The 23,668-nt window shown below is 47.0% G+C and overlaps 1 protein-coding gene across 1 annotated transcript in view; it reads left to right on the top strand.

Moving 5' to 3' along the window:
* HTT (huntingtin) overlaps window positions 1-23,668 on the top strand; it is a gene marked incomplete at its 5' end in the record, with an annotated part of 180,967 nt that overhangs the window by 73,233 nt on the left and 84,066 nt on the right. The window contains 16 exons of the mRNA XM_023738001.1: window positions 1,303-1,426; window positions 1,654-1,772; window positions 3,524-3,635; window positions 3,877-4,014; window positions 5,208-5,366; window positions 5,459-5,556; window positions 6,902-7,041; window positions 9,061-9,124; window positions 9,314-9,414; window positions 9,809-9,955; window positions 11,903-12,023; window positions 15,787-15,863; window positions 16,915-17,066; window positions 18,671-18,873; window positions 21,397-21,523; window positions 22,489-22,616. Of these exons, the coding sequence (XP_023593769.1) occupies window positions 1,303-1,426; window positions 1,654-1,772; window positions 3,524-3,635; window positions 3,877-4,014; window positions 5,208-5,366; window positions 5,459-5,556; window positions 6,902-7,041; window positions 9,061-9,124; window positions 9,314-9,414; window positions 9,809-9,955; window positions 11,903-12,023; window positions 15,787-15,863; window positions 16,915-17,066; window positions 18,671-18,873; window positions 21,397-21,523; window positions 22,489-22,616 (2,010 nt within the window). The remainder of the gene's footprint in view (window positions 1-1,302; window positions 1,427-1,653; window positions 1,773-3,523; window positions 3,636-3,876; window positions 4,015-5,207; window positions 5,367-5,458; window positions 5,557-6,901; window positions 7,042-9,060; window positions 9,125-9,313; window positions 9,415-9,808; window positions 9,956-11,902; window positions 12,024-15,786; window positions 15,864-16,914; window positions 17,067-18,670; window positions 18,874-21,396; window positions 21,524-22,488; window positions 22,617-23,668) is intronic.

Below are 23,668 nucleotides of genomic sequence, written 5' to 3'. Positions count from 1 at the left end.
GACGGGACCGTTGCCTTTATTGCTGCTGTGGCTGAAGGGTGAGTGGGTTGAGGTAAGCACCAGAGGGAATGAGCCAGGAGGTCGCGGTTGGAGAGTGAGCGTGAGGTGCTGCACGTGGAGTTAGGGATGGTTGCAGGGGCTGGCGATGACGAGGTCAGAGGTTTGCCTAGGGAGTGGGAGCTGAGGGGCAGGGGGAGACAAGATGTCGTCCGGGCAGTCCCGACCCGAGTGCTCACTTAGCTCATCTGAGTGGCCTGTGGTGACAGCATCATCGCTCGGTTAGTCGCAAAGGAGTGTCCAGTTATTTGCTGCAGTTGATTGAGATCCGAATGATGGCGCCGGGCCCAGAGCCTGTGGCCCTCACCGTCAAGGGCCTGGGCTCCAGGGGTGCCCGGGAGCGTGGGAATTTTGGCCGTGCCCTTTACTGGCCGGGCAGCCTGGAGCAGTCATGTCACCTCACGCCTCAGTGTTCTGATCCAGAAGATGGGGTGATTACGGCACATGTGGCCTAAGGCTGTTGTGCAGGGTAAAGGAGATAATGCCCGCTCAGCACATAGGGTCCTGCCTGGCGCACGGCAAGGTATTCCATGAATGTGGATTACTGTTGGGATGGAACGCCCTGTTTTAACCTGTTGACCGGCTGAGCTGTGCTACCTTGTAAACTAATCTCGGGGTGGAAATCATTGCTTGTATTTGCCCATGTCGCTTGATTTTTTTTTTTTTTTAATTGGAGAGGAACCTGGAAAGATTTTTTTAAGATGATACAGAAAATAGGTGTTATTTCTATCATTTATTAGTGGTTTCAGAGTCCACTGCTCGGTTTATTTTTCAGTAAACTACATAGGGAATTTCAAGTGTATGTGAAGAAATTTGCAATATGGAATCATAGCCTAAGCTTATGGCCGAATATCTGAAACACCATGCCCCAAAATTAGTGGATTCAGACCTAGCAGTTTAGGGGCTAACCTGTTACATTATTAGGTTTTTGTCTAGAAGCTTTTTTTCTCACTTCTAACTTGTCAAATTTTACTTTTATGTAAAGACAAAGATTTGTGTTTGGATTTTTTTATGATATGACAAAGAGAAATTTCCAGATATGAATTTCTTTGGAATTTTTAAGAGCTACAAAGCTTTTCATAACGTGCTAGTAATGTATGATTAATGAGATCTTGAGAATTTACACACATGCATCCGTGTGCTTCTGACAAGTGATCTTTTCAGTGCTGGTGTTTGTGGCTTTGACCCTTGTGCCTCCATTTGGGGGGTCTGAGTGGGGTCCTCACAGCCCCCTTGCCTGTCTAGGTGTTAGATGGCGCGGACAGCCAGTACTTGGGAATGCAGACTGGACAGCTGCAGGACGACGACGAGGACGCAGCCGCCGCTCTTCCCGACGAGGCCACAGATGCCTTCAGAAGCTCTCCTGTCGGTGCGTGCTCGTTTCAGCCCTGGCTGTTCCGTTTGTCCTCACTCCAGGAGGAAATGTTTCCGCGTCTTTGTCTTCTCAGTGTGTATCACAGCTGGGGAGTAACTGCTTTTCCTGGATCTACACTCTGTACTTTGTGTTAGCTTCGCGTCGGTGAGGGTGTTTGTGTTTTAACTGGAAGCACTGGTTATGCCGACTTGTGACTTAAGCTGGATTCTCTGTCTTTGAAGCCCTTCAGCAAGCGCATTTACTGACGAACATGGGGTACAGCAGGCAGTCTTCTGACAGCAGTGTGGATAAATTCACATCAAGAGAGGAAGGTGCTGAGCCAGGTGATCAGGAAAGCAAGGTGAGCCCGCGAGGTCGTTTCTGACCACGTGTGAGGTCTTAAACCGGAGCCCTGGTGGTGAAGTGGTTAAGCGTTCGGCTGCTAACCAGAAGGTCAGCAGTTCGAATCCACCACTGCTCCTTGGAAACCCTATGGGCAGTTAGTTCTGCTCTGTCCCATAGGGTCGCTGTGAGTCAGAATCGACTCGACAGCAGTGTTTCTTTGGGGTCTGGCTACTGTGTCTCTACCGAGTCTGTTGCTTTCCTAGCAGTGGGCTTCTGCTCAGCTCTTTCCCCGTGACGTTCTGACCCGCTTCCTGGCCTGCTCTTCGTCTGTGCTGCTCCAGAGGCCGGAAACGGCTTCAGGTTTTCCTCCTTTGAGGAGCCTTCCAGACGGATCTATCCCGTACTGATTGCTCCCTTGCTAGATGCCCGCTGAGCTTTGACTTCGTGAACCACTCGTGTGATGATCCTCCCTGGCCCTGCGCCGCGCCCGGGTTTTGGTGGGTTGTTGTTAGCTGCCATCAGCTTGGCCCCCGACCCGCGGGTGACTCTGCACGGCGGAACGGAACACTGCCGGTTTGCACCACCTCCGTGATCGCTTTCGAATTGAACCTTGTGATTCATGGGTTTTCTTTCCTTAATTTCTACCTGTAGAATTCAGTGACATTGATTACATTCTTCAGCTGTGCAACAATTCTCACTCTCCTTTTCCAAATTACTCCACCACCATTAACATAAACTCACTGCCCCCTAAGCAAAAACTCCCCCTTTCCCCCTTCCTCCTACCCCTGGTAACCACTAGTGATATTTGCTTATTTCATGTAAGTGAGATCATACAGTATTTGTCTTTGCAACTGACTAAGCTCAACATGGAGTCCTGGTGGTGCAGTAGTTAAAGCTCTCAGCTGCTAACCAAAAGGTCGGCGGCAGTTTGAACCCACCAGCTGCTCTGCAGGAGAAAGATGTGGCAGTTTGCTTCCGTAAAGATTACAGCCTTGGGGCAGTTCTCCGCTGTCCTGCAGGGTCGCTAGGAGTTGGAATCGACTTGTTGGCAGTGGGTTTGGAAGCTCAGCGTACTGCTTTCATGGTTGCTGTGTGCCGGCATTGGGACTTCTTCCTCTTCGTGGCCGAGTAGTTTTCCATTGTGTATCCCGTGTTTTGTTTGTCCATCCTCTGCTGATGGCATTTTGGTTGTTCCCACCTTCTGGCTGTTGTGAAAAGTGCTGCCACAAGCATTGGTGTGCAGGGTTTGGAGTGGTTTAAAAACTGGCTCTTTATATTGTTTACTTTTTCACATGCAAGTTTCCTGTTTTCCATTTGATTTTAAATTCCTCAAGGGCAAGCAATAGTGTTTCATGGTTAGATCCTTCGTAGATGCTCGGTCAGTATTGCAGCCTTTAGCAGCTCCTCGCAGCTCCTGTCACACCGGCCTTACTCCCTCTCACCTTTGGGCTTTCCCCAGGCTCTTTCCCTCCGGAGTAGCCATTCACGTTTACTGTCTGGGCAGCTTTCCCTCGTCTCACCTGCCTTCCTTGCAGGGTGCCCTCCCTGCACACCAAGCGCACCCCTGTCACAGCACACGTGTCACTAGTACCTTGTAACGTGTCGGCTTTCGTGCGTCTGTGACCTCCGTGAGGAAGGATACGCACCTGTGGATCCCTAGTGCCTAGCGTAGTCGCTGCTCTGGAACTGTTTGTTGAGTGAGTGATGGATGAACGTACTGGTCCTTCAATTATAAGACAAACAAAACGCCAGTGTTCTCTGTTCTAGCCTTGCAGAGTCAAAGGTGACGTAGGACAGTCTACTGATGATGATGCTGCTCCTCTTGTCCACTGTGTCCGCCTTTTATCAGCTTCGTTTCTGCTAACTGGGGAGAAAAATGGTGAGTATAGAGGGAGAGGCGCAGAGATGAAGAGAGTAACTAGGCCCCAGAGGTCAACTTGCTGGCCAGGTTTGACCTCCTTAGTGCAACAGAGGGAGTGAGTTTGAGAGTGGACTTTGGTTCCCACCGCCTGCTGGGAGAAGGAGATGATGGGCACAATTGACTTAGTGGGTCTAGTTTTGTTTCCTTAAGGTGGCTTGTTTGCAGCTTTGAGGCGCGTGACCCCGGTTTTTCCCTGCAGCACTGGTTCCAGATCGGGATGTGAGGGTGAGCGTGAAGGCGCTGGCGGTCAGCTGTGTCAGTGCAGCGGTGGCCCTTCATCCTGAGTCCTTCTTCAGCAAACTTTACAAAGTACCTCTCGATGCCACGGAATATCCCGGTATGTTGAATGTTCACATCTTATTCCTCATGGTCAGTGACTATTTTGAAAACGACTACCAAGAGTCTTGACTTTTTCGTTTTAGGACAGTGTTTAGTTAATCCATGCTATTTAGACGTTGGTGTGTCTCCCAAAACATGTGCATGATGCTGCTTAGGTTGTTAGATGCAGTGCTGTAGCTGACACGCACAGCCGAGGTAGAAGTCTGGGACATACGTGCACACTGAGTTTGTACTTGAAGCACAAGTTGTGTCTAGTCCAAATTGCCTCCACTCTGACTCACAGGGCAGGTGTGCCACGCTCACAGGGCAGGTGTGCCACGCTCACAGGCCAGGTGTTCACACTCACAGGCCAGGTGTTCACACTCACAGGCAGGTGTTCACACTCACAGGCCAGGCGTTCACACTCACAGGCCAGGCGGTCACACTCACAGGCCAGGCGGTCACACTCACAGGCCAGGTGTTCACACTCAGGCCAGGTGTTCACTCACAGGCAGGTGTTCATACTCACAGGCCAGGCGTTCATACTCACAGGCCAGGTGTTCACTCACAGGCAGGTGTTCACATTCACAGGCCAGGCGTTCACTCACAGGTGTGTTCACACTCACAGGCAGGTGTTCACACTCAGGCCAGGTGTTCACTCACAGGCAGGTGTTCACACTCACAGGCAGGTGTTCACACTCACAGGCCAGGTGTTCACTCACAGGCAGATGTTCACTCACAGACAGGTGTTTACTCACAGGCCAGGTGTTCACTCACAGACAGGTGTTTACTCACAGGTGGGTGGGGCTGAGGCAGCAGCTGTTTTACATCTCCCATCATGCACACATTTGGGGACCAGCCTTCTCTTTCTCTGTTTTTGGGCTTGGGGACAAATCTGTGTCGTTGAATACATAGGATAATGTGTAGTTTGAGTTTTTCTAATCTGTTTTTTAAATTCTGGAATTTAATCTGACAATTTGGAATCATAATCCAGACAGTCACTTGTGTTGAGCTGGTACCAGGGGTCTGATGAATCTAGAAATCCTTAAACCCCCAAACGTTTTTACTACTGAGCATGATTATGGTCGAGTCACTTCTAGGTTTGGCTGGTCCTTCCCACCCTTTTCTTCTTTCCTGAGGATTAAGTCTGTACTCTGAGTTAGAACGCGGGTGGTGGGAGCTGTACCATGTCTGGGCGCTTTGTCTCCCCAGAGGAGCAGTATGTCTCGGACATCTTGAACTACATCGATCATGGAGACCCGCAGGTCCGAGGGGCCACTGCCATCCTCTGTGGGACCCTTGTCTACTCCATCCTCAGCCGAGCCCGCTTCCACGTGGGCGACTGGCTGGGCGCCCTGCGAAGCCTGACAGGTAACAGCGATGTGTGCACTGGTGCCTTCTCTGGATGTCATTCCCAAGGCCGTGTCTAAATGAAGGTGTTTCTTGCTTGTTCCTCTGGTCAGGAAATACGTTTTCTCTGGCGGACTGCATTCCTTTGCTGCAGAAAACCTTGAAAGACGAGTCTTCCGTTACTTGCAAGTTGGCTTGCTCAGCTGTGCGGGTGAGCATCTTTTGTGGAAGTCATTTCTTTGATTAGAAGTTTTGCTGTTGTTATTAAAATTAGAGCTTAATAGAAAAGATTTCTAGACATTCTAAAGCTCTAAACAATAATAATGTATTCACCATTCAGCTTAAGAAAGAAAAACATTGCAAATCAAGTTAAATTGCAATAGATTTAAGTTTAAGTTTTAATTCTCAGAATATTTGTTTGATATACAACCAAAACCAAACCCATTGCTGATGAGTCGATTCCAACTCCTAGCAACCCTATAGGACAGAGCAGAGCTGCCCCATAGGGTTTCCAAAGAGCAGCTGGTGGATTCAAACTGCTGACCTTTTGGTTAGCAGCTGAGCGCTTAACTACTACACCACCAGGGTTCCTGTTTGACATATAGTACCTTTTTAAAAAAGGGAATATTTGGAAATACACTTCATAAGCATTAAATGTAGAATCTCTTTTAAAAAAAAAATACCATTAGGCCATAGAATGTTAAGACTTCAGGTGAGCCTTAGAGATGATGTAATCCAACCTTTATTTTTAGTGGATGAGCTGAGCTGCCCCAGGTGGAGGTGATAGAATGCGGAACCTTTATACATCAGCTGCTTCATAGGTCACAAGTGGCCAGTCAACAACAGTAGATGTCTACCTGAAAAAACAAAACCCAAAAACCCTATGACTTTAAATTTACAGGACACTTCCCCTTTCTAACATTCCGTGGTCTGGCAGGAATATTTCCCTTGTTCCAAGTGTTTGCCAAGGTCAGTCAGCTGTGCTTCCTCTGAGCAGAAGGGAGCAAGTTGGCAGCACAGTTACGTTGCTGCCGGCAGTCTGCGTGCGCCAAGCGTGCGTGATGACCCCGGCGTGGGCCGGGAGGGAAGGAGGAGGGAGAACAGCCCTGGAGCCCTGGGCTGGTCCCCGTGCAGCGAAGGCTCTGGAGGTGCCGGTGACACCCAGTGGGCATCCTGTGTGTCTCCCCAAAGTCCGCTGGTCCCTTGTCCTGGAGCTGGGTCTTCAGTTGTCTTAGCAGCGCTGGTTGCTTTGTGTTGCGTGAGCTCCCTCTTTAGCACTGATAAATGTCCCTGAAATTGCCCTTTGGGCTTGGGGACAAGACACAGGCAGAAGTAGGAGGAAGAAAGAAAGTTGTGTGAAAGAGAAACATTTGCTTCTAAACTTGTGTTTGCTGAGATAAAATATATACAATAAATATTTCTGAGACGTGGAGCAGTGTTTCGGTTTAAAAACCCCACGTACGCACAAACCGTGTGTGTCTGCGAGTGACGGCAGAAACTGTCACGATGCGGCCGTGGAGTGCAGGTAACTGATGCTGTCCCACGGGACGTTGCAGCACTGCGTCACGAGCCTGTGCGGCAGCAGCTACAGTGACCTGGGGCTGCAGCTGATCATCGATGTGCTTGCCCTGAGGAGCAGCTCCTACTGGCTGGTGAGGACGGAGCTTTTGGAAACCCTTGCAGAGATTGACTTCAGGTGAGTGAACCTAAATCATTGAATTTCATGAACGAAAGCGTCTCAGAAGTTTGAGCCAGTCGTTGAAAGCCCTGGGGTTGGGGATGTGGTGCTGGTTATCAAGTCACTGTCCTCTAGAGCTCTGAGTGGTCTAGATCGCCAGCAGTAGCTTTCCTCTGCCCAGCGGCTGTTGGCCGAACTTTGTCCTATACTTAGGATTTTAAAATGTAGGTGTGGGGTGGATTTTTCTTTTATTCTCAGTCATTAAAGTGCTCTGAATGATGGGAAAGACGAAAGGGCTCTGGATTTTTTCACCTTTGTCTTAAGCTTTTAAAACTTTGTGACTCATACCAATTCGCTTAGAAAAGAACGTACTTACCATTGTACAGAGCTTGGGTAAGGAGCTGATGTGTATTTTGTTGCCGTTAAAATAGCTTTTGATGTGTTGCAGCTTTCATTCTCCAAGAGTAAGTTTTAGTTGGAGATGTTTCCTTTCAATGCTGTCTTTTAGAAGGGAAATTGTTTTTTTCTTTTATATTTTATTGTACTTCAGGTGAAGGCTTACAGAACAAATAGTTTCTCATGAAACAGAAGTATACATGTTGTTTTATGACACTGGTTAACAACCCCACAACATATCAACCCTCTAACTTCTCAACCTTTTTTTTTTTATGGTGAAAATACACATAGCCGAAGATTCACTGTTTCAAAAATTTCTACATACACAGTTCAGTGACATTGACTACGCTCTTCCAATTGTGCTGTTATTCTCACTTAAGATGAAGGCTTACAGAACAAAATAGTTTCTCATTTAAAAGTTACTACAAATGTTGCCCTATGACAATGGTTAACAATCTCACAACACATCAACAATATCCTTACTCAACCTTGGGTTCCCTATCACCAGCTTCCTTGTCCCCTTCTGCCTTCTGGCCCTTGTCACTGGACTCCTGTACCTCGTTAGTCTCATTTGGTTTTATGCGGCTGTCTACTCCCAGGCTGAACAGTGAACCTCGGAGGTAACTTCACCACTGAGCTAAAAGGGTGTCTGGGGGCCATAGTCTCGAGGTTTCTCCAGTCTCCTTTAGGCCAGTAAATCTGGTCTTTATTTTTGTGAGTTAGAATTATGCTCTACATCCTTCTCCAGCTCTGTCCAGAACCCTCTGTTGTGATCTTGGTCAGAGCAGTCAGTGGTCGTAGGCAGGCACCATCTAGCTGTACTGGACTCAGTCTGGTGGAGGCCTTGGTAGCTGTGGACAATTAGTCCTTTGGACTAATCTTTTCCTTGTATCCTGTTCTCTTCATTCTCCCTTGCTCCCGAAGGGATGAGACCAGTGGAGTATCTTAGATGGCCGCTTACAGGCTTTTAAGACCCCAGACACTACTCACCAAGGTAGAATGTAGCGCATTGTCTTCATAAGCTGTGTCATGCCAATTTGGAAGGGAAATTTTACCTTTATTATCCAGGTTTTCTTTTCTTTTTTTTTTAAGCCCCTGTTTATAGAGTGTTTGTTATGTGCCAGGCACTGTATGAGTGTCCTACTTGGGAATTTTATTTAATCTTGAGAATGTCTCCCATTAGTTAGGTCTTGTTCTTACACCCATTTCACAGATGAGGAAGTGAAGCCTGGGAGGGAGGTAACTTGCCCAAGGCCAGGCAGCCAGTCAGTGGGAAGCTGGGATGAGCCTGGGGTCTACTCCAGAGTCTCGCCACTTCTGTGGTGTATGTTTGCCCCAATTCTGCAGGGCATTTCGAATATTTAAAAATAATAGATGTTTGTATGGGTTTTCAAGAAAAACCAATTTACTGAGTAATATCTTCCTGAGTCTGGAATTCTGAAGGGAGTGTAAATTCTTCTAATTTAAGAAGTCAGTCTTCCTGTTGTCCAAATAAGCGCAGCCTCAGAGCCTTCCGTGGGCTTGGGCTGACTTACTGGGAGCACATGTTTCATTGTCACATCTGTCAGGGTCTTGTGAGGCCCTCAGTCGGGGCCTGTTGAGTAACTGGACGACTTCATAGTGAAATATGCTTTTCGTTAGGTTGGTGAGCTTCTTGGAGGCAAAAGCAGAAAACTTACACAGAGGGGCTCATCATTACACAGGGGTAAGTGATCTGTCTTTGTGATGAGACTTTCATGTTCCTGAGCTACCTGTGGGTATCACGAAAGCTGTGGTTGCCTGGTGTGAATGTAAGACCAGTCACCGTGGGTCGAGCCTCGCTGGCTTTTCAAAATGTCGAGAATTTATTCGAATAGAGAGGTCACATCTGTTTTTGTTTCTTTCTCCTTTAAAGCTTTTAAAACTGCAAGAACGAGTGCTGAACGACGTTGCCATCTATTTGCTGGGAGATGAAGACCCCAGGGTGCGGCATGTTGCCGCAGCATCACTGATGAGGTATTTACCGAGTGTTGCTCTCTCTCTTCACTTTTTGGGTGGAAGTACTAAATGGCGGGAGAGTGGGAAGAGAGGGAAGAGCTAATAGGATATAGGGCATATGCCTAGATCTTTCTAGCTCATTTTCAGCCATCCTACACTTAAACTATCAAAGAAATCCACTAGCATAGAAGCCTAAAGCAATGATAATTAAAACAACAAAATACTAGCCTCTCATTGTTAAGTGGCCCCTTGTGGGGATTTTGGGCCGTGTAAACGAGCACTAGGAAGACAGTGGCAATTACCTGCTCCGCTGAGAAGGAAGAAGAGCTTTTCTGTTTGTAGACGTCCATACCTGGGGGGCAGGGGCTGAAACGCAGGTGAACTGCATGGGCTTTCCTGACTTGTGTGTTAGGCTTGTCCCAAAGCTGTTCTATAAGTGTGACCAAGGACAGGCGGATCCAGTGGTGGCTGTGGCGAGAGATCAGAGCAGCGTGTACCTGAAGCTCCTGATGCATGAGACGCAGCCTCCGTCTCACTTCTCCGTCAGCACCATAACCAGGTACACGCCACCCTCTCTCAGTGCCTTCCTTTAGGGCTTTACTCTAGAACTGTGCGTTTTCCAGGGGGAAGCTTTTGGGCAGGGTGTCTGCGTAGGCAGTCTTCCCTGGAGAAGAGACTTGTCTTTTTCAGGATTTACCGCCTGTGTTTTCAGCACTGCCTCAGTCACACAACAGTGATATCACAGCTCTTGTAATTAGTTCATCGCAGTCCACAGTGGACAGCTGTGTTTTTGTGCACAACAGTTATGCTGTCTTATCTGAAAGCTTGTCCATTTAAGTTTTTCTGTCTACCTGTGGTTAAAGTGCTCGGCTGCTAACCAAAAGGTTGGTGGTTTGAACTCCCCAGCCATTCAGCGGGAGAAAGACCTGGCAGTCTGCTTCTGTAAACATTACAGCCTTGGAAAGCCTATGGGACAGCTCTGTTGTGTCCTACAGGGTCGCTGTAAGTCGGAATCGACTCGGTGACAGCAGGTTTTGTGTTGCCTGTGCAAAGCACGGTAGTCTGTCATGCCCGCGAACAGTCAGGTGCCCGTCAGGGTCCAGTCATCTGCAAATATTATTATTGACCTTGGTTGTGAAGAGCCTTTGGAATCAGTGTCAGGTGGCTGTCGTATTCCGTTCTCTGGGACTCTCGGCTGAGCAGCATAGACTATAAAGGTGATCCGAGCAGAGACAGTCTAGCGAAGCTATAGTTTCTCTCCAGGATTTGTTTACAGAGAAGGCTGCAGAAATGCTAACAGGACAACGCCTCGTTAGCCCTCTGCCCTGGAAGTGCTGTTAACACTCTGGTTTTATGTGAGAGTCCTGTCTACTGAGTGGCAGTTTTTAAAAACTGGGACTAAATAGCTTCTGTGTTTAAAGGATCACTTGGTCCTTTTTTTCCCTGAATTTAGAACTCAGCTTGTCAAATTTTGAAGTCATTGTTCCTAAATGAATATCAGCCTTTTTTAATGTAAACACTGCTGAGGGGAAAAAAAAAAAAGCAACCTTCATACATAACAAGAAATAATTTCTTGGCCACTTTACTATTTTCTTCTCAGAGAATGTTCTTGTTCAACCTCATAATTGGCATTGTCTCTCTTTGAAAAGATTCAGGATAAATATTCCTTTAAGATAAGTAGAAGCAGCGTAAGAGTATTTTATCATCAGGAATTTGACAGACTTAGAGTGAATTGCTGTTTTCTAAATGTCATTTTAGAAAGTGAGTACTTGGATACCAACAGAGATGAATACACTATTTAATTGGAATTGTTTACCAGCGACTACTTGGAAAACTTTCCCAGTTACAGCGTCACCTGGCCTCCTGACACACGGCCTGTCTGTGTGGCTGTGGCCAGATGAACAGAATTCCCAGGTGTGCAGCTGTGTCTGCACCTAGCTCCCTGCTCTGTCGGAATCCATCCGTGAAGATGATATAATGTTCTCCTAGCTTTAGTCGTGAGAGCCTCCAGCTGGCAAAGCACTGTGAGGGATACAAAAGGCAGTCAAGCACGCGTCCTGTTTGGACTTTGCTTAAACAGCGGGGGAGTTAGAATTTGTCCGTAACTGTGACGGGGGATAGGAGTTGACACGGGCCGTGAATGGAGTGCAGAGACAGTGCTGTGGGTGTCCAGTCATGGAGACGGGGGCTGCTTTTGTCTGCTTTAACTGGACTCCTGACAGACAGGTGGCTTCTGATGTGCAGAGAACACCGGCGAACGGAGCAGGCGGGCCGTGCCCAGTGTTGCATGAAGGGGTTCAGGCGGAGTGGAGGCAGGGAGGGGAGAATTAGTTCGGCCATTTTCACAGAATAATGACCAAATATATTTCCAGTCTCCCTCTAACTTAACTGTCAAGACTGCTTTGACTCCTCTTAGCCTCTAATTTTAAACTCCTAACTGCCATTTGTGCTTTAAAAATATCGTAAACTTTAATAGTGTCTTAAGTCTCCATGTTTTCCTTGCTAGGGTATATAGAGGCTATAACTTAGTACCAAGCATCACAGATGTCACTCTGGAAAACAACCTTTCGAGGGTTATTGCTGCGGTTTCCCACGAACTGATCACGTCGACCACACGAGCGCTCACGGTGAGTCTTTTCGGGTTGGTCTTCACGAAGTTCATTCTCAGTGGTTTATATGGTCAGTTCTTCATGGTACGATGCTTGCATGAGAACTCTTCCTAAGGAATTGTGCCTTGGTGAACAGAATCTTAGTTTATTCCAGTAGGCATGTAAAGAACTGTTTTTTTCCTGGTTATTAAAGTAATACACGCTCATTGTAAAGAAAAAGAAAAGAAAATCAGCCAGTACAGAAGACGTAAATATGAGAATAAAAGCTACCATAATCTTATGAACTGAAATATGTGGTGTTCCCTTTTTTGGTGTAACTGCTTCATTGCTGATGTCAGATGGCTCCTGACTGAAAGCAGAGAATGCCAGAAAGATGTTCACCTGTGTTTTATTGATCATTCAAAGGCATTCGGCTGTGTGGATCATAATAAATTATGGATCACATTGCAAAGAATGGGAATTCCAGAAGGCTCCTGAATTTACAATACTGTATTGTTTGCGTTCTTCCCATTCCTTACTTCACTGGGGAACCAGTGAGTTTAGAGTAGTAGACCAGGATTCGGATTAGCGGTTTAAATCTTCCTGTTGGATGATGGCGAACATTCTCAGCACCGAGACACAGACGGACTGTTGAACTGGGAAGCAGACTGTTGGCTGGGCCTTCTGGGACTGGATCTTAGTTTGTATCCTGTGTGTTTGAATCTTCTCTGTGGGCCTTGGATCACGGTTCAGAGCCCACTAAGCCTGTGCTGGGGAAATGAGGTCCTGCTGCCATGTCTTGTTTCTGCTTCTGCGAGGCAGACTTCTGGGGGCGGAGTTGATTTCCTTAAGCCCAGGAGACGTCACAGAGCTGCTAAAAAGGTTAAATGAGAATAATTAGGTTGAACCACGTGAGATTGCCATTTTTACGGGTCAAGAATGGTCAAATCTTGCCAATTTCATATGATTCAAACAAACCAATGAAGGGTCTTGAAAAATTAAAGGTCCTAGTGGTTACAAGCTCAGCTGCTAACCAGAAGATCAGCAGTTCAAATCCACCAGCCGTTGCTTGCAAATCTTATGGGGTAGTTCTACTCTGTCCTGTAGAGTCACAATGAGTCGGAACCGCCTTGAGGGCAACGAGTTTTTTTTTTTTTTTTTAATGTAATATACAATAAATCTCCTGACTGTACCACTTACCTGGTTGTGAGATTTTTGTGTTTTATCAACAGCTTTATTGAGATATAACTCACATACTGGACAATTCACTCATTTACAATTTATAATTCAGTGTTTTTTCACTGTTTTGACAAGACTGTGCAACCATCACCACAATCTTAATTTTGTGAGACTTTTTGATGAAACTATTTCATCTGTCTCAGCTGCTTCGAGACTAGGAATATCCCCAGGGTTGTTACAAGGACGAACCTAGCTAATGTGTGGGGAACGCTCAGTGTGGTGTTTGGCACATGGAAGCTACTGACTTGTGATGGGGTGGTTAGTTCATGACTGAAACACTTAGAAAACAGGTTGTTCCTGTTGTTGGGTGCTGTCAAGTCGATCCTGACTCACAGTGACCCCCTGTGACAGTACAAGTGCCCATAGGGGTTTCTTGGCTGTAATCTTCATGGGAGTAGATTGCCAGTCCTCCCTCAGAGCCACTGAGTGAGTTTGAACTGCCACCCTTTCGATTAGCAGCTGAGTGCTTAACTGTTGCACCACCAGGGCTCCTGTAAAATATTTAAAACTGTGCAGTTCTCTATGGGTAAAGGGACAGTGAGCTGACTCATAGGCTGGTGGTTGTATAAATTGGTGCAGTCTTTCCAGATTAATGCTAGGTGACGTATGGGGCCTCCTACATGCCAGGCACGTCTGTGAGCACTTTTCACACAGTAGCTCTTTGAAGTCTTATACAGCCCTATAGTGGGGGTATTACCGTCCCATTTTACTGACGGGGACAGTGAGACGCACAGAGGTGAAGTACACTCTGCAGGTTCACACAGCTGGTAAGTGGCATAGTTGGAATTCACACGGAGCATTTGGCTCCAGAGTCTGCTAAAAACCACGTGTTGTACCACCACAGCACACAGGTTGGCACTGTAGCTGTGTGCAAGATCAAGTACTATCATGCATTTGGTAATATGTCAAAAGTTTACAATACCTCTAATATAATTGACTCAGTGACCTCGTAATATATACCAAGGGAAAAAATCAGAAATGCTAGCAGAGGTTTTTGTATAACGTACTTATCTGTATCATTATTTTTGATGCTGAAAACTGGAAAAGAACCATAATGTCCAAGAACGTAAGAATGATTAAATTTTTTACCTGTGTAGTATTTGTCAAGGATTTCGTCTTGCTTGGATCCACAATTAATGTCCATGGAAGCAGCAGTTAGGAAATCAAATGATGTGTTACATTGCACAAATCTGTTGCAAAAGACCTCTTTAGAGTGTTCAAAAGCAAAGATGTCACCTTGAAGACTAAGGTGCACCTGACCCAAGCCATGGTCTTTTCAATCGCTTCATTTCCATGCGAAAGTTGGACAGTAAATAAGGAAGACCGAAGAAGAATTGATGCCTGTGAAATATGGTGTTGGCTAAGAATATTGAATATACCATGGACTGCCAGAAGAAGGAACGAATGTGTCTTGGAAGAAGTACAGCCAGAACACTGCTTAGAAGTGAAGATGGCAAGACTTCGCCTCACATACTTTGGCCATGTTGTCAGGAGGGACCAGTTCCTGGAGAAGCACATCATGCTTAGTAAAGTAGAGGGTCAGTGGAAAAGAGGAAGACCCTCAACGAGATGGACTGACACAGTGGCTGCAACAATGGGCTCAAACATAGCAAGGATTGTGAGGATGGTGCAGGACCAGGCAGGGTTTCGTTCTGTTGTGCACGGGGTCGCTGTGGGTCGGAGTCAACTTGCTGGCACCTAACAGCAACAACAACAGTATTTATCATCTGTTAATATGATGTCTCAGAGAATTTAAAATCTATCTATTTAATACATGTACATTCAATTTAATGTATTTATATTTAATATATTTAATAATTTGCATATTAGGATTTCAGTAATGAAAAATAATATTCACATGTATTCATTCCTCACATACTCAGAAAAATGACTGGCAGAATTTGCCAAAATGAATATTAGGACTGTGGATGAGTTTTTGTTTTCTTGTTTATATTTTTCAGATAGTCACAAATTTTCTAAAATGAACAAATATTACTTTTATAATCAGAAAACACAGTGTTATACAAAGTAGTGGTAATTTACTGATTTGCAGGTTAATCCTTTATTGTAAACTTATGTGACAGAAGAACTTCATGTTGTAGAAAATGCAGACTTTGGCCTTCAGGCCACGGCTTGGTAAGGACGGAGACATTGTTTGGGCTGTCTGATTTGTTCAGCAGTTACTTATTGTGTGCTTGTGTGTGCTGGGACCCTCTGGGCTTGGGATGCAGAAACCAACAGGATGCCTGCCCTCTGCTTCCTGGATTCAGGCAGGGAGCGGACCCTGAGCAGAAGGACAGTCCGACTCCAGACAGAAGGACCGCAGCCCTGCTGGCATCTCCTCGGCAGGCTGGTTGGCCTGTCGTTAAGCATGTTTCAGTTACGCGGTTGTGCTGCTAAGGTGTGAAATTCTACCGTGTTGGGATGATGTCCTAAGGGTGAACCATTCACAGGTCTAAGTTTTTTTTTTCATCCTTTGTACTTTTTATAAAGGTGAAAGGCAGTTGGATTCAATAACCTCTTTGATGGTTGGGTGAGGTTTGATTGTCCCTTTCTTCTTTAGTTTGGATGCTGTGAAGCTTTGTGTCTTCTATCAACTGCCTTTCCAGTCTGCGTTTGGAGTTTGGGTTGGCATTGCGGGTATGTATCTCCCCTCGGTCTGCAATGACGCCACACAGACACCGTTACCGGGATCCCTGTTTTCTTTCTCGTTGAGTCTTTTATCCCCCTGGCCTTTTGGAAAAATGCCTGAGCAAATACTTGCTTCTCCCGTTTTAGTTGTGTGGAAACCAGTGCTGTGAACTCTTGAGGGGATGCTGCTGTAATTCTCATGAAGGTCCAGTGTTCACCCTTGAACACTTTTAGGGCTTTGAGGGTGTGATCTGCAGGTTCCCTTAAGGACGTTCACACGTGCTGGCAAATGACTTTTCTAGCTGGCATGGTTCTCTCCTAAATTACCCAGTGTATATGAAAAATTGAGAACTGTTTTTTGCTTGAAATCAAACGTGACCTAGTGTGCAAAAGTCTGGGGGAACTGTGAGTGTAGCTTAGGGGCTGTTGTACCCGTCTTAGCATTTCCCATTTACAGATGATTTTCCTCCAGGAGATGGCCCTTGGGGCAGCCGTGAAGTAGTTTTGGGTCTTCTGCAGCATTAAGGAGTAAGCTTTCATGATGCATCCTGATTACGGAGAAAAGTTTCGGTGAATCACCGTCACATTTGGCAGTAAATCTACAGATTTCTTGGGCGTGTCAGCGTACAGCTGATTAACACTTATTTGAAGTGGATTGCATTCTCTGGTCCTGAATGCTGCTTTCCTTCTTTCACGACAGTTACTGAGCGACTGATTTTCCCATCATAGGTCCAGCGTTAGACTTGCCCTTGTAAGCAACTTCGGCACTGGATTAAATGTGCTAAATCAAAATTGAAAGAAAGTTAAAAATCCATCAAAACAAACAATAGTTCCAGTATTTTTAATCAGATCTGCTATCTGATCTCATTTCTCAAATAATTTTTACTGAGTTATGATTTACGGAAAAGATGTTTGTTACCAATAGTACAGTTGATGGTATAAAATATACAGTGCTGGTATAAAATGGAGAGTGGCATACCTTCCTTTTCGGTTCAGAAGAGAAAACGGGTGTTTGCTTGAGACATTCTGTAACGTGACCTTGTAACGCGTCTGCTTCCAGAGTCCCCCCGCTGAGTGCCTCAGACGAGTCCAGGAAAAGCTGTACCGTGGGGATGGCCACGATGGTCCTCACCCTGCTCTCCTCAGCCTGGTTCCCCTTGGATCTTTCCGCCCACCAGGATGCCCTGACTTTAGCTGGGAACTTGCTTGCAGGTACGGGTACTGAGTGGAAACGGACTCCAGGGTCTTTGTTTTTTATTATCTCATGGGGGATCGGAGTGGTGAATGTATGAAGGAAAAATATTTCCCAGTCATTGCCGATGGTGGTTTGTTCCTCTAGTGTGATTTTCAGATGCCAGCTGTATGCGTTGCTGTTAGTTGCCGTCGCGTTGATTCTGACTCGTGGTGACCCCATGTGGGTAGAGAACTGCTCCATTGGGTTTTCAAGACTGTGACCTTTTGGAAGCAGATCGTCAGGCCTGTCTCCTGAGGAGCCTCTGGCTAGGTTTGAACTGGCAACCTTTTGGCTAGTAGTCGAGCACTTAACCACTTGTGCCGCTTAGGGACCCTACCTGTATGCATAAATGCATAGCACTGGCAGCCGTTCTACTCTGCCTTTCCCCGGTCTAGCTCTTCAGTCAGCTCTGCTCAGACTCAGTTCTAAGTTGACTGGGAGTGGGCACCACATGCCAGGTACAGGCCCTGGGACTGTAAGAAAGTGTAACATGGGCCCCTTTCTTACGTCGATTATAGATGAGTGGGGGATACATGGGAACAAAAGTCGGATGAGAGATATTCAGTACGGTGGCGGCACAGTATGGCCACAGTCAGCTCTCCTTGGGGATCAGGACAGCACATGAGATTTGGGGGTTGGCAGGAAAGGGCACTCCCGACAGAGGGCACAGCGCATGCAGAGGCATGGGGACGTGAAAATTTGTGGAACATTTAGGGCACGGTGGTAGTTTGGGATGTCATGTGGGACCGGGGCTAGGTTGGAGACTGGCCGATGAGGAGACAAGCTCCACTGAAATTGTGTGTGGAGGTCTTGTCTGTCTTCATTAAGGAGTCTGGGCTCGTTCTGTTCAGAGGCCATTGACGGGTTTCTGGAAAGTTGAATTAGTCCTTTTAAAGATCACTCAGCTGACTTGAACGTGGGTTGGAGGAGAAAATAAGGAAACTCAGTCAGGAGATTCGTGTCCTAGTTAAGGTAAGAGAGGGTCCAAAGTGAGACACAGGTAGTCCCCGACTTCCAGCGGTGCTCCGTTCTGATCCCTCCATCCTGAGTCGGTTCTGACGTAAGTCGAATACCTCTTTTTTGATCTTTGAACATCTGTGAGTGAACATCTGACGATGATAACATCAGCAAATTACATGCCGCAACATTGTATGTAGTACATTTTACTAACAGTAAGGTTAAAAAAAAAAAATGACGATCGTGGAAGTGTGGTTCATAGCCGTATCTTGCATATGTTGTAAATCGGGACTACCTGTAATGGCTTTGGAATTTAGAGGAAGAGATTGAGTGAAAGAGCATTAAGGAGGCGCGATCAACAGGCTTTGTCACCAACTGAACTTCAGTTCTGAGAATCAAGAAGGGGTCTAGGGTGACCGTCAGTGTTTTGGGTGGGTGTATGGTGGTGACATCCATGGAGATTAGGAACACAGATTTTGGGGGAGATGTCAGTTTCACATTGAGTTGGAGGTTTTGGTCGAGCCTCAGGTGGAGATGTCCAGGAGACTCAATGTAGATGGGTCTTAAGGATGTTTCCCTTTCACACTCCGGAGATGGTGAGGGTATGTACCTGTCCACATCACAGCCAGTGCTCCCAAATCTCTGAGAAGCTCATGGACCGCCGAAGAAGAAGCCAACCCAGCAGCCACCAAACAGGAAGAGGTCTGGCCAGCTCTCAGTGACCGAACCCTGGTGCCCATGGTGGAACAGCTCTTCTCTCACCTGCTAAAGGTGATCAATATCTGCGCTCACGTCCTGGACGATGTGGCTCCTGGACCAGCAGTAAAGGTAACTTCTCACTCAGGCCTGCTCTAACGCAGCCCTCACAGCTCTGCGGGCTTCCAGACGTCCCTTTGTCGTCTGCCCCCTCTGTATCCTCTTTGGCTTGAAGGGAACAAAATTGGTCACATCATGACTAAATCGAACATCAGAATGTGATCATCCATGCCACAGCCCTTTTTGTGTTAGCTCTCCATGCCTGGTGTCTCTCAGAGCACAATAAAGCTCACCTAGCTTTATTCTTAGGCTTTCAGCATTAGACAAGAAAGTTCAGAATTGAAGTTGCTGCTGTAAATATCTCATTTGATGTCTCCCAGGTTGTTGGCTGAACAGTTTTGCTTTTCTGTGAAGTCCAGTGTCAGTATGCTCAACTTCACAGCAGATGTTACACTGTTTGCACAATGAGTTTAAAATAGACCACTCAACTTACAGTTACGTCTGATAATTCTTTCTCCTGTGTTTCCCACCTCTAGTTTTCTCCATCTTTAAAAAACTCTCTTTAGCTCTGCCTGCTTCTGTAGCCCCATTCGGTCTCCCCCCCTCCCCACTACACACTTTCCAGAAGAGCCATGTCTCCCAATGCTCTGAGCTGAAGACCAGCCTTCACAAGGCCCGTGTGGCCTTGTCTGGCCTGGACTCAGTTCTTCAAGCCCTGCCAGTCTGATTTCTACTCTCTCCACTCCATAGCAGCTCTTCCTGTGAGGCCTCCCCGCTCGGTCTGGTGGTGCTTTTCAGCTCCAGTCTCACCCCCTCTGCATCATCGCATACAGCTGCTCCCGTCTCGAGACGTTCTTTTCAGTTGGCTGCCATATTCTCTTGTTTGTTCTTCCGCCCCTTGCTGTCCCCGGTCCCTGTCCTGGGTTAGCCCTTCTCACCATTCAGCGTGTCCTAGGCTCTGTTATAAACCATCTTCTCTTCTCTCTCTGGACCAGCGCTGTCCAGTAGAACTTTCTACTACGATGAGAACATTCCATATCTGCCCCGTCCGGGACAGTAGTCACTAACCTGACGTGCCTAGTGCAGCTGGGGCGCTGAACTTCTCATTGTGTTCGTTGTTGTTTGCACTTAGCTTTCAGCAGCCCCCGTGTGGGACCGTGTCGCTCTGGGGAGTCAGTCGGCCCTCACACCTCTCCTAAGTGTCAGAGACCCACCTGCTCTGGAGCTCCACTCCAGTGTGCTCAGCTGCCAGCATGAAGCACGTGTGGACGATCCGTGGGCTCAGACTCGGCAGTCTAAAGCAAACTTCTCCTTCCAGGGCCTGTACCGTCCCCATCTCCCCACTGTGATCAAAGGCGCCATATAGTTTATAACCAAATCAAACCTGTTGCTGTCAAGTCAATTCTGACTCATAGCAACCCTATAGGACAGAGTAGAACTGCCCCACAGGGTTTCCAAGGCTGTAATCTTTACAGAAGCAGACTGCCACATCTTTCTCCTGCTCACTACTAAGTTTCTTTTAAGTATGTATTTTGGTAACAGCTTTATTGAGATACAGTTGACATACCATTCATTTCCATGGTTTAGAAGTGTATAATTCCGTGGTTTTTAGGATATTCACAGAGTTGTACACCCATCAGCAGAACCAACTTTAGCATGTTTTGGTCACCCTAAAAGACACCCTGCATCCTTTAGCCATCCCTTCCCTATGTCCCCATTCCCCTAGCCCTAAGCTCCTCTGTCTGTCTCTGTAGCTTTGCCGATTCTGGACATTTCACATAAATGGAGGCGCATAATAGGTGGTCTTTTGAGATTGACTCCTTCCGCTTTGTGTGGTGCGTTCGAGGTGCAGTAGGCTCTTAGCTGGTCTCCGCTGTCCTGTCTTGCTCTCCCCTGCAGTCCCTTCTCCTCCGTGCAGCCATTTATCCCCATGCTTCTTCCTGTTTTATAGACCAAGCTCAGAGATACATGAAGCGACTTTCCTGGGGTGACGTAGTTAGGGGGTGACAGAGCTGGGACTTGGGATTCGTGTCTCTTGCGTCTCATCCCCACTCCGCCCACCACGCAGGCTGCCTCCTGCAGCTCGGGCGCCTGGACGTCCTGAGCCTTCTAGTCTGCCATGTATCGTGTTCTGGCAAGAGTGTGGGTTCTGGGGTCCAGCTGGGCTTGGTGACTTCCTCCTCTGCTGCTTATTCGCTGTGACCTTGAATACGTCAGTTTGTCTCTGAGCCTGTTTTCTTGTCTGTAAGATAGAGTTTAAAACGTCGCTTCATACCGTTTTTCGTGTCATGGCACACATAGAACACCCTAGCTGCCTGCGCTCAGAGGTGTGCACCCGCAGCTCCGGCTGCCTCGGGCCTTGCAGGGCTCCCTGGGGGCCCAGGGGCTCGTAACCCCTTTCTAGCCCACCTGTTAGGAAGTTCTGGGTCATTACCTGCCACGCACAGTTGGGGAGTGAGTTAAAGTGTGTAAGGTATGTACAGTACCTTAGCTTTATAAATATGGATTCAAAGGGAGGAGGTGGGAAAACCACGTCCTGTGGTTTTCCGTTTCTCTGCCGGTTGTACTTCTTTCACGTTTCTTGTTCTGTCTTAGGCAGCCTTGCCTTCTCTGACCAACCCCCCTTCTCTAAGTCCAATCCGACGGAAGGGAAAGGAGAAAGAAGCAGGAGAGCAGGCCTCGGCGCCATTGAGCCCAAAGAAGGGCACAGAAGCTGGTCCAGGTAAGAAGACATGACGGGGAGGGAGCAGCGTCTGCAGTGCAGAGGTTTCGTATTTAAACGAATATCCACGTATTTAAACGAACGCGATAACTGACGTTTTTATGGAAATAAGGTAGAGTAGGGAAGCCTAAGAAAAGGTATCACCTGGTATGGTTTCAGATACTAAAACCCGACACATATTTTAGCCTGATGGCTGTTTCTCCGATCTGCAGGCTGGGAATTCTCTGGGACATCAGGGTGCACCCTGGCTCCGTCTTCACGTCTCTAGGCTTTTCAAAAGGTGCTGTTTTCTGAGAATTGACTGTAGTACAACAGGGAGATTTACCAGTTTAAAAAGCTTCAGAACTTTACAAATGCAAAGTTACCAGTCTGTACTGATCATCTTTCTTATGAATTAAATAAACTTAACGGCTCCAAGTCAGACATCCTTAAAACACAAGAGCAGAACAGTTTGTATGGTGCTGCTGCTGTCAGTTAATAATATGGGTTTAATGATCATGTTTGTACCCGTTACAGTTCGTAAAACGTTTTCTCAGGCCGTCCCTGTAGGATCGCACAAGGAGCCTGTCAAGCACGTGGGCCAGGGGTTGTCCTCATTCTGCACTGAAGGCCTTCAGGTTGGCAGAGGTCACGGGGTTGGTGAAGGTCATTCAGTCGGCCGTGCCTCTGATTCTCGGGCTGGTGCCTTAACGAGCCGACGAGCAAATGGAACAAAAAACACAGACTAGCTACAGCATGTCGCTTTTTTCTCTTCTCTCGCTGTTTTTGTTTGGTACTCAGACCCTGTTTGTGTTTCTTAGTCGGTTTCTCAGTTATTTCCAGTTAATCAGCGTTTCAGAGGAAAGGCCTGAATATTATTCTGCCGAAATACTTCCAAAAATCATTATTGCCAGTCATGTATTTTAAAGTTGGCAAAGTTTTACTTCTGATCTAAAACTTTATGTTTTGTGTGTATGTTTTTCAAGCTTCTAGACAATCTGATACCTCAGGGCCTGTTACAACAAGTAAGTCCTCGTCACTAGGAAGTTTCTATCACCTTCCTTCGTACCTCAAATTGCATGACGTCCTGAAGGCTACTCACGCCAACTACAAGGTATGGTCCTCTGCGTCTCTGTAAATACCACAGGCACAGAGGCAGGTCTCCAGTGGGTTGTTGGTCTTTGTTTATGATTTACAGGATGTGCCTGTAGACACACACACAGAATGTATACGTGTGTACACACACACATAAATAAGCAGCCGTTTGGGATGTGAATACAGTTAGTTTTTCAAGTGTGTTTGTCTTTCGACTTTGTTTATGGTGCTTCTGTGACACATTGTGGATTTTCATATGGGAGAAATAATGACTTCTGTGGTTTATTGGTTTTGTGTCTGGGGTCCCCAAGACCCTTCCCACATTTGGGGATTGAAAATCTAGAAGGACTCACGAAGCAGCACCCAGCTCAGGTTTGTTAGGTATGTAAGCTGGGTGAGGAGTGTCGCTGTGTAAGGTCACACAGCCACATCAGAGGGGAAGAAGTCGCAGGCAAGGTTGGAGGAGCCCAGGTGCCACTTCCGATGCTCCCTGCCTCCCTGAGGGTCACACAAGCCCACCCTTCCCCCAGCAACGAAAATGCAGCAACATGAGTGTGAGGCTTCTGCCAGGTTTCTGTCGGGGCCTGGTCATACAGGCACCCTCTGCCCGGCAGGGGCCGAAATCCCACATGCCCTGAAGGAAAGCTGGAGTTCAGCATAAACCACACAGTTTGCATGGTGAGCCTCGCTCATCAGTTAGGATGTGGGGAGCTTCTGAAATCCGAGTGAAATCCACCCTGCCAGCAGGCCAGTCTGAGGGAGCCGTCTTGGCACGCGGTGTGAACTATCTCTTCATATGTTAGAACTGTCTGTTCATGTGTTAGAGCTGTCTGTTCATGTATTAGAACTGTCTGTTCACGTGTTAGAGCTGTCTGTTCATGTATTAGAGCTGTCTGTTCACGTGTTAGAGCTGTCTGTTCATGTATTAGAGCTGTCTGTTCACGTATTAGAGCTACCTGTTCATGTGTTAGAGCTATCTGTTCGTGTGTTAGAGCTGTCTGTTCGTGTGTTAGAGCTGTCTGTTCGTGTGTTAGAGCTGTCTGTTCGTGTGTTAGAGCTGTCTGTTCGTGT

The sequence above is a fragment of the Trichechus manatus genome, unplaced genomic scaffold (genome assembly GCF_000243295.1).
Source record: "Trichechus manatus latirostris isolate Lorelei unplaced genomic scaffold, TriManLat1.0 scaffold00111, whole genome shotgun sequence".
NCBI lineage: Eukaryota > Metazoa > Chordata > Mammalia > Sirenia > Trichechidae > Trichechus > Trichechus manatus.
This window is presented reverse-complemented; position numbering and strand designations above follow the sequence as displayed.